Source organism: Candoia aspera, chromosome 8, assembly GCF_035149785.1.
Source record: "Candoia aspera isolate rCanAsp1 chromosome 8, rCanAsp1.hap2, whole genome shotgun sequence".
In the NCBI taxonomy this organism is placed as follows: domain Eukaryota; kingdom Metazoa; phylum Chordata; class Lepidosauria; order Squamata; family Boidae; genus Candoia; species Candoia aspera.
In genome coordinates, this window is record NC_086160.1 from 64,816,780 (window position 1) to 64,826,867 (window position 10,088).

At 41.4% G+C, this 10,088-nt stretch overlaps 1 protein-coding gene across 1 annotated transcript; it reads left to right on the forward strand.

The window, feature by feature from the left end:
• Window positions 1-1,107: 1,107 nt before the first annotated feature.
• Window positions 1,108-6,962, forward strand: LOC134502382 (uncharacterized protein C4orf36 homolog). Its single transcript, XM_063310717.1, has 3 exons — window positions 1,108-1,172; window positions 3,842-3,999; window positions 6,740-6,962. The coding sequence occupies exons 1-3, from the start codon at window positions 1,108-1,110 to the stop codon at window positions 6,880-6,882; spliced, it is 366 nt and encodes a 121-aa protein (XP_063166787.1). The 3' UTR covers window positions 6,883-6,962.
• Window positions 6,963-10,088: the final 3,126 nt, after the last annotated feature.

Below are 10,088 nucleotides of genomic sequence, written 5' to 3' on the forward strand. Positions count from 1 at the left end.
CCACGCTGTAATGTTAGAGTCAGGGCATAATCTGATTTAATGTTTTTGGGATTCTCAATCTGGGGTCTATGGGTATCAGCATACTTACAGATACAAGCCTTTGTGCTTTCTGCACCATCTGGATTTTATTTTGAAACTGGCCACAGATCCATGACAGTAATTTTGTGAGTGGGCCAGACCTTCTCCACAGATCTCTGAGAAATGTTTTGTTCAGGACAGGAGATTCTCATAAAAATCTTGGCAAACTTCCTGACCTATAAATTCAAGATTCTCCGATTATGTATCAGAGTGATAAAATACCATTTTGTGGAGAAAAAAATATAACCTCAGCCTACTGCCTATACTTGTGTTCAGCCAGAAATGCTAATGATGCTTTATAATACTCTTTATTACATCAGTAACCAATCTGTGAGAAATGTCAGAGACAAGAGGATATGACTAGGGGCAATCATTATGGGTTAAGCAGGAGGCAGTTTCCAGTAGCCTCATATCCAATGGATCTCCTAGAGAGGAAACAAGAATTACTGAAGTTTCTCATGGAGAGTTAGGAAGGCAGAAGTCCCTCATTATGAAAACATAAGTAACAATTGAGATAGCTGTTGTCTGTAACAATTGGCAAGTAAGTGGGAGAAAACAAAGTTCTTTTAAAAATTCAGCAGAGATTATTGGAAAGATTAACAGGACTATCACAAAGAGGATCAAAGATGTAGCAGGGAGGTTTTGTATGGGCAATGAATGCCTTTCTAACCGGATTTATAACTGCTCTTAAGGCAACAATCCTAAACTTATGTTTCAGAAGTAAACCTATGCTGAATGTAGTAGGACTTATTTCTGAATAAACATATGTAGGACTATGCTATATGACACCTCTGAAATTGCCTTACATAGAAGCTGTCCCTGGCCCACTGTTCATTCAAATCCAAATATAATCTTTATTTTATAATAATTCCAAATTGACCCCATTTCTCTTGGATAAAAGCATCTAGGAAGTGGTGCTAAAATCCATGACTAAGCATTCTATGTACCTTTCAACTACAGGTAGAGACAACAACAAGATACCCAACTGCTCCTGATTTGTGTGTGCAAAGACACCCCCATTTATCTGCAATGGAATATGACTTACACAGGAAAAAGACACTAACCTCTGTTTTGAAAGGCAGCACTTATAAAATGTATGTATTTCTTACCATGTTTTAGAAATGCAGTTGAGGTTTCCTGCTTTAAAACACTGCTGCAGCTCAGAGAACTGAGTGAAGCTGGTACAGATTGATAAGGATTTGCCATGAGAAGCAAGGAAATGTATTGGGTGCTAGGAATCTGGGTGACCAGGGTTGGAAATTAGCTATAGCCAGCAGAGAGAAAAGAAGATGATCATGAGATGAAGTCAAGAGCTTGTAACCAAATGAAGTCTTCTGATGAGAAAAGGAAATCACTCTGGAGAGGTGACAGGAAGAAACTTTGTTGGAAAAAAAAGGTATGGATTCTGGGGCACAAATGGAGGCCTAGGACTCTGCTTGATGAAAGCAAGCTTAAACCCAGAGAGGAGGAGGAAAGCTTTAACGAGACAGAAAGGTTTCTTGTGAATCAGGCAGCTTAAGCAGACAAAACAGAGATAAGAAACAAAGCTTTCTAGGTGGGGGATAGATTACTCAAGAGGAGGAGGTACAGGAGGAACACTCGGAGCTCTTTTCCTCTGGTGGGCTCTGCTGGCATACTTGGCCCCACCTTGGTTCAAGAGAGGTGGATTGGCGGGCAAACTCCATTAGGAAGGAAAGCAACCCAGGGTGTCAGCTGGAGAGAAGATGGAGGCCAAGAGAGCGAAGAGCACACCCAGGGCAGGTTGGTAAGGAGAGTGGACCGTGACTAGAGAAAGCAAGGAGCAGCCAGCCTGGATTTGGATGGGGGCCAGTAAGGAGAAGGTGCAAGAGGAATCCAACCAAGAGGAGGAGGGAGGAAACTGTTCCGTGAGACTTTTGCAAGACAACTAAGGTTGTTGAATTGGGTAAGTATGTTTGGGGTTTCAGCTGCACTGGGATTTGAAAAGAAGCTGCATGGTTGTTGAGTAATATACACACAGAGACTGCATTCTTCTTCCTGCTTCTTAGGATGGGGTGAGAGATGGAGATTCATTCCCATTGAGTTCAATAGATTGTATTGTGTAAAGTCATTCTTCTGTTTATATACCTGTGTAAATCTGGTTGTAGATTTATTTGGGTCTATATGATTATTGTTTTACTGGAAGTAGAGGAATAGACCTGTTCTGAAAGTAAGGAAGTAAAGGTGTGTTGTCTATCTATAATTAAAAGTATCTTGAGTTTTATTGGATGGGGGGCATCTTTTAGAGTTTTCCTTGTAGGTGGAAGGATTGACAGCAGGCTTGATAAGAATAAATTCTATTGCAGCTGGAAGAGATTTTGCTTAGAAAAAACAGGAATGGCTTCTGCATTACAGCAGAAGCTGGAAATCTACACCCTTAAAACTCTTTGAAGGATGATTTAAAATTGGGATAATTCATCTGGAGTTCCAGGCCTGCATGTAATCCTCTGTGTAATTTAAACAGCCCTCTGCAAATGGTTAATTTGGTTTTCTGGTAAGAGCAATCTCTGCCTGTCACCTTTGGTGCTGGCTATTTACGGCAATAGGCTGGGAAATGGAGATGTCCTCAGGATAGAGTCCCCCGTTGGGGGAGATGGGTGGTGATATAAATATAAATAATAAATACATAAGGTAAAAAAAGTCAAGATGGCAGCCACAATGGTGCAACCAAAGTTCTGCCTGGTTTGACTATATCCTGTGGACATCCCTGCTGGGAAAAAAAGTGTTGTTCTTTCAACCTGGTGCCAGAAGAAGCCTGTTGATGGGAGGAAGCAGTGAGTTATGGAGGCAGAGATGCTGTGCTTGCTTTTGGAAGCTTAATGAAGTCTAAACCAGAACACGGAAGGAGACATCACTCAAGGGTTTATTCACCATTCTTTACCTTAATATAAAGGCAAAGAAGTTATGTGTAAACAAATAAGAGATTAACCTAGGTCAAAAGGATCATAATAAATGTGGTTCCTATTAGGAACATCATGAAAAATTATACTCTTTCAGTCTGAGAAGATTTCGGCTTCTCTTTCAAGTATGAAAAGCTGACCCTGTTCTTATTTTACACACTACGTTCTCCTACAAATGGACCTTGAGCTTGTCTGGAGGTTCTAGCAGGGGAGTGCAGCTACTGTATACCCTTGACTGAAGATCGGTACACTCCTTCTATCTGGGACGGTCGTCCTCTTCTGCTGAGTGCGCAGCTTCAGGGGGGATGCACATGGAGCAGTGAGGGAGGAAGGGGACTCCCGCCTAGCCAGCCAGACCAGCTGAATCAACCCTGGCAATCAAAGGGGTGACAGATGTCGCAGCCAGATCACCCCCACATCCTATTTTACACATTGCAGGCAAAATTCCCGGTAAGGACAGAAACTATCTTGCCAAAGTTATCTAACAAGGCTAATTAATTGGTATCAAAAGGATCAAGGAAGAGCAGAATCCTGCCAAACATTTGCAGTTAAAAGGAAGATTCATCCCAAGCATTAATAGTCTACCAAAGGAAACCATAACAAAAATTCATGAATATTAAGGGCAAAATCATCTCCACCAAATACAATCTACAAAGAGGACTTCCTGTTTCATCCATTAGGTCATACTGAGGGCCTGGACACTTATGCATTAACTTTATTTCATGCCCAGTAACTGATAGATACCCATTTGATGGTCACCTGCTCCATTTTTCTTCATATTTCTTGGGGTGCTATTGACAACATGTTTTGCAAAGTTATTACTAATGGTGGTATTACTCTTTCAGGCATGATCGTGTCGAATTTGCTGAGCTTACAAAATGTTGGTTGTCAGCCTCCAAGGAAAAAATAATGAATCCTCTCCATCATGACATCTGCTGGGGCTCTCCTTTCAAGCTGCGGCACGTGACAACTATTTTGAAAGTACAAGTCCCTTCTGAACAAAGTAAGCTAATGAGCTGGCTGGAGGTGAGTGATGGGTTATAGACTCCAACAAGGCAATAGGATTGATGCACAGAGGCAGCGTGTGACCCAGTAACAATCTCAGGGGACCAACTGGGAGAAAGTGCAAATGGCTAGAGGGCTTCCCAAAATGGGACTGCAAAGTGCGACTGCAGGAAGCAGATGCTAGATGTGTTTTGGTGGCTCTGAAAGGACAGAGCTCTGATGCTCTTGATATTGGTGGTGTTCTACTATATCAAAAGTAGTTTTCTGCTGGTAAAAAAGGAAAGAAATTTGGCAGTGAGATAGAAGAGTGCTGGGGCTGCAGAAAGCTGGTTTGAGGGTCACTGGTGGCCCTGAGGTCACAGACTGCCCACATCAGAAATACAGGTGGTGCTTGCTTAACCATTTGTTTAGTGACGGTTCAGACTTACGACCGTGCTGGAAAAAACAATTTGCAACTGGTTCCCACATGATCATCGCAGCGTCCCCGCAGTCACGTGATCACGATTTGGGTGCTTGGCAACCAGTTTGTATTTATGACCGTCAGAGTGCCCTGTGATCAAGCGATCACCATTTTCAACCTTCCTGGCCAGCTTCTGGCATGCAAAATCAATGGAGAACCACATGATTTGCTTAACAACCATGTGGTTTGCTTAACAGCTGCAGCCATGGTGATTTGCTTAAGGACTGCTGCAAAAAAGTTCATAAAATCGTGTCAGATTTGCTTAATGACTGCTTTGCTTAGCAACCGTAATTCCGGTCACAATTGTGTTTGTTAAACGGGGACTACCTATCTTAAATAAGAAGAGACCTGCCTGTGGTCCTTAGTTTAAGGTCTAAAGGCTGTTTGCAAGTTCAGACTTTTGGCAAGATGATCTGTATGATTTCTTGCAGCCTGGTAGGCAGAGGAGAGAGTGAAGAAAGCAAATAAAATAGCTTGTTTCACTCATGATTAATTAATTCAATTTAGGCACTGCCTGAATCCAGACTGACTCTGGGTGGTTCACAATAAAAGCAAACAAGGTATAAGGTACAGTATAAATAGGATTATAAAAAGAAAAACCATAAAGAACAGGATGACCAAATCTGACCAACAATGTAAGTGTTTGTAGGCAAAGAGAAAGGAATAGCTGTGTCCATGTTTGGCACACACATGCTCATCTGAAGGAAGGATTATATTCAAAATGGAAGATGTTAAATTGATTTCATGCAAAACAGATGTAAGCGTGAAATAAAAGGAAGCCCTAAAAATCCACATGTTGTAGTTTAAGTCAGTGATAGACAATTGCGATTGGAGGCAAGTTTCTCTAACCATTTTATCAAAGATTAATCAAAGCTTGGTCAAATTTTTGCCTAGTTTTCCAATGATAAGAAATAGGAACATCCTATTTTAATGTTGCAACTCTCTTTTTAAAGTGCAGGGAATATCTATGTAGAGCAGTGTTTCTCAACCTTGGGGACTTTAAAATGTGAGGACTTAAATTCTGCATATGCCAGGTCTTGGGACTGAGGGTGCCAGGTCTTAAAGGTAAAGGTTTCCCTCGACGTAAAGTCCAGTCGTGTCTGACTCTAGGGGGCGGTGCTCATCTCTGTTTCTAAGTCTTGGAGCCGGCGTTGTCATAGACATTTCCGGGTCATGTGGCCAGCATGACGACTCGGAACGCCGTTACCTTCCCGCCGAAGCGGTACCTATTGATCTACTCACATTTGCATGTTTTCGAACTGCTAGGTGAGCAGGAGCTGGGACGAGCAACGGGAGCTCACCCCCACCGCGCGGTTTCGAACCGCCGACCTTCCGATCGGCAGCTCAGCGGTTTAACCCGCAGCGCCACCGCCAGGTCTTACATCAGTGTTTTTCAAACTTGGCAACGTTTAGATGTGTGGATATTAACTCTCAGAATTCATGCTGGCTGGGGAATTCTGGGAGTTGAAGTCCACTCATGTTAAAGTTGCAAATTTGAAAAACACTGATGTAAGACCTGGCACCCTCAGTCCCAAGACTGACCCAACTCATGCACATTTGGTATATGCAGAATTCAGGTTTATTGAGGACAAGGGCACAGAACAGAAGAAAGCTGCAACTGAAAAGTTCCCACCTAAGAAGGGTAGAATCTTAACAATCAAGCTTCCCAGCTGGGAAGCTAAGGATTTTCATCTTGATTTGTGGCATCTGACTACTTGCTTGGTCAGCACTTGGGAGGGGTAGAAAATAGATCCCTAATTCACAGCTAGAAGAAAATTGTAGCTCCTAAACTTCAGGGAATGATAATCTCTGAGCTGACTAATTATGCTTTGATTTATGGAGTCCTTGGTGCTCTCTGAGCTTGGTTGCCCGACTAGTTTCATTGCCCGACTAGGCAACATCTTCAGTGCTAGAAGGGAGTGGAGTTTGCTCTCTGTTTATATACAGCAGTTTGCCCTGACAGTGTTGGTGGGGGTGTTCTTCTCTCCTTGGTAGTTCCTTGATTAGGCTGTTGTTTACTGCTTGACTGTCAAGGAACTACCAAGGAGAGAACAACACCCCCACCAACAAAAGCAGGGCAAGTCTCTGTATATAAACAGAGAGCAAACTCCACTCCCTTCTCGCACTGAAGTTGTTGCCTAGGAGGGCAAAGAAACATCTGCAAGAAAACAACCAAGCTCAGAGAGCACCAAGGACTCCACAGTTCAACCCTGAGTTACAGATATTCTCTTCGCTTTGATTTATATTTTGCATTTTTCTTTCGTTTTCTGCATTGTAGCCATAGAGACCGAAAGGAATTTGGAATGCCAGAGATTTGAGAAGACTGAGCTCCAACGCAAGGTTGAACAGCAGGGAGAGGCTGAACTAAAAAGCAGGATTCTTCTGGAAAGAAGGCCACTGCCCCCAAGTGGTTCTGAGTAGGTCTTACTTACATCTACGGTTGTAGTCTGTGTATTTCTCTGAGTTACTGTGGTCCAGCCAGTGACTGAACCAGCAGGCAACATAAGTATGCTAGAAAATGGAGAATGGATTGGGCAAACCTGGGCTTCTGTGAAGAAATTAGTTTTAACCTACATGCTCCCCACAAAGAAGTTACAGAAACAAAGGAAAAAACAGCAAGGATGTTTGTGACTAGTTTACAGATACAGTAAGATGGAATAAAGATTGGGAATGTACAATTTCTGCCCAAACTGCAGGCAATTTTGAATTTCAGGTGCTGTCCTGTGGAAATATCATCATCATCATCATCATCATCATCATCATCATCATCATCATCATCATCATCATCATCCATCCCCTGCAACTACCTCTGCCTGTCCAGACTGTCCACTTCCATTACAATTTTTCTTTTCTTTTTCTCCCCTGAAGACATGGATACTCTCTGAAAGAAGTCACTTGGCTTCATTTCCCAACATTTTTATTTCCTAAGAAAGCTTTGGGGACCTGTCCTGAGTTCAGTTGCATTCTTGTTAAAGGAAGATAAAACGAGAGGCCAACACTTTGCTTTTCAACACTTTTTCAACATAGCAGCTTCCCATTGAATAGTTTTCAATTAAAAGACTATTAAAAATGTAAGTTGGTTAGGACACAGTAGCCAATGTCAAGAGAAGAGTTTTTCTACTACATTCCCCAATGCTGGCTGGGGAATTCTGGGAGTTGAATCCACACATCTTAAATTTGCCAAGTTTGAAAAACACTGGCCTAAGTGTTCCCCCCCCCCCACCCATTTATGGTCAAGGTAAAGTCCAAGATAAATTTCCCTTCAGCAGATAAGATCCCAACATGCCTAGGATAAAGAATTGTTAGCAAAACCAAGAAGTTTTGCTGTAACTGTATAAGCTGTTTTGCTAGCATGGTTAAGGAGATCTGGAGCTTTAGAAACAATAGGTGGGATTTAAAAAGAGGATGAAACAGGGAAGAAAGAAAGAAGAGAAGATGTGGAGGCACTATCAACTCAAAATAATCTTAGGAGGACTTCTTAGTTACTGGTAGGTAACATTACTCAAACATAATCCCTAAGGAAAGAATCAAATATGGGGTTAGCAGCTGATAGGATCAGGTTCTTTTTCAGCATACAGTAGCAGATGTACAATTATAACTCATTTTATCATCTACGTCCAATAATGCATATTTCCATGTAATAATTTGTTTGGGGGCATTATTTGTTGCTAGGCTCAACATGATGCTTAAAGTGATGCACAATTTTCAATCAAAAGGAGTAAAATAATTACACTGCATCTTGACTTAATGAAATCTCTTAGGGAGCCTTCACACTCCTAAGTAGTAAGGTAAAGGTAAAGGTTTCCCTTGACGTAAAGTCCAGTCGTGTCCGACTCTAGGGGGCGGTGCTCATCTCCGTTTCTAAGCCTTAGAGCCGGCATTGTCCGTAGACACTTCCGGGTCATGTGGCCAGCATGACGACACGGAACGCCGTTACCTTCCCGCCGAAGCGGTACCTATTGATCTACTCACATTTGCATGTTTTCGAACTGCTAGGTGAGCAGGAGCTGGGACTAGCAACGGGAGCTCACCCCGCCGTGCGGTTTCGAACCGCCGACCTTCCGATCGGCAGCTCAGCGGTTTAACCCGCAGCGCCACCGCGTCCCTAAGTAGTAGAATGACTAGAAAACCAGGTTTGGCTTCTGCTGTTTCGAATGCATGTTGGTAGTCTGCTCTGTAAGGGTAAAGTAGACCAGAATACTCAGAGTTAAAGCAAATGAACTCCCATTCTTGAATTACAGTGAATATTAAAGTCCAATGGCAACCTGCCAAACACTAATGGACTAGGGCAAGCAACATGTGGTGTGAAATAATTCTTTGTGTCTAAATTGCAGGTGCTTAAAACATCCATAGCACCTCCTAGAAGGAGTGTTAATTAGTTCAGAGCAGGCAAGGAGAATTTTAAACATTTACTCTCTTGCTGGGCCTCTTTGGAAAAATCTTTCTTGTGGTACTGGTATTGCCTATAGACAATGCCAAAGGTTGCCATCAGGGTTCCTGCCTCATTAAAAAAAAAAAAAGCAGTAGGAAGTTGGCATCTGCAAGGCCCTAACCTCCAGCACCATCTTTATTTTTTTAAAAATGGTCCTGTAGTATACATGTTTTGTATCATATTTTGGCCCCATAGCATTCTTAAATAATAGAAATGTTGGATAACTAAACCATAGTCCTTTGTTTGAAAATGTGTTTCCCTGCATAGAAAAAAAAAGGTAAGATAAACTGGGGTAGAATAGGGCATTTTAGTGGAAGTGAGATGATTGATAGGGAGAAATTTCACCAGTTGGCTTTGTTTTATGAGTAGACCTGTTGACCATGAAAACCTTTATGACAGCATCCCATAACACATACCCAAACCATTCCATAAAGGTGCCTTCTTTTGCACCCCATCTATTCACCAATGGAGAATTTCCTCCACGTACAAATATTAGCTTCATGGACAGCTTTTCTTTGCTTGAAACTTAATAAAATTCTTATTAAAAAAAACAGATAAAAGCTACAGAAAAACAAAAAATATAAAGAAAAAAAGAGAAGTAACTAAAAAAGTGTAGAAACACAGGAGAAAAAATTTCAAAATTACAAAAAGAGGTGACTTCCAACTTTTAACAGCAAGGATATACAATTTTCCATAATCAATCCCTTACTCTATATTAAACCAAAATCACATTATTTCTATAATATTACTTGTCTTCCATTGTACTTGATAATACAATTCTAATAATCTTAATCATATTAAACCCAAAATCAGACATTATTTTTATTATACCTTAATAATCTTAATCCAAATCGTTAAAGATAAATGAAATCAGCCAAACCCTAAAAGCAATCCAGATAAATATTCTTTAACCCTTATCCCACTTCAAAATAAACCAGAGCATTTACATATCTCCACAATGCGCACAGAGCTTTTTTCTTAGAAAAATCAAACAGCCCAACTGCCCCCTTCAAAAACTCCAACTTATCTTCAGGAGACCTCCCATACATAATAACCCCTTCTTTTCCATGGCATTCCACCAGAAGATCAATTTCACTTATGGCTTGCAACTTGATCTCTCCCTTTAATTTCTTCAACTAGACTATCTGATCTTCATCCAGCATTTCAACAGAAGTCCTGATATCATTCTTAGAAG

What these genes read in the sequence shown, in the direction of transcription:
- LOC134502382 (XM_063310717.1), top strand. Translation starts at nt 1,108, where the DNA reads ATGGAATATGACTTACACAGGAAAAAGACACTAACCTCTGTTTTGAAA. An exon ending in AAAGGCAGCACTTATAAAAT is followed by an intron (nt 1,173 to 3,841) that starts GTATGTATTTCT and finishes TTACTCTTTCAG; the next exon opens with GCATGATCGTGTCGAATTTG. An exon ending in ACAAGTCCCTTCTGAACAAA is followed by an intron (nt 4,000 to 6,739) that starts GTAAGCTAATGA and finishes TCTGCATTGTAG; the next exon opens with CCATAGAGACCGAAAGGAAT.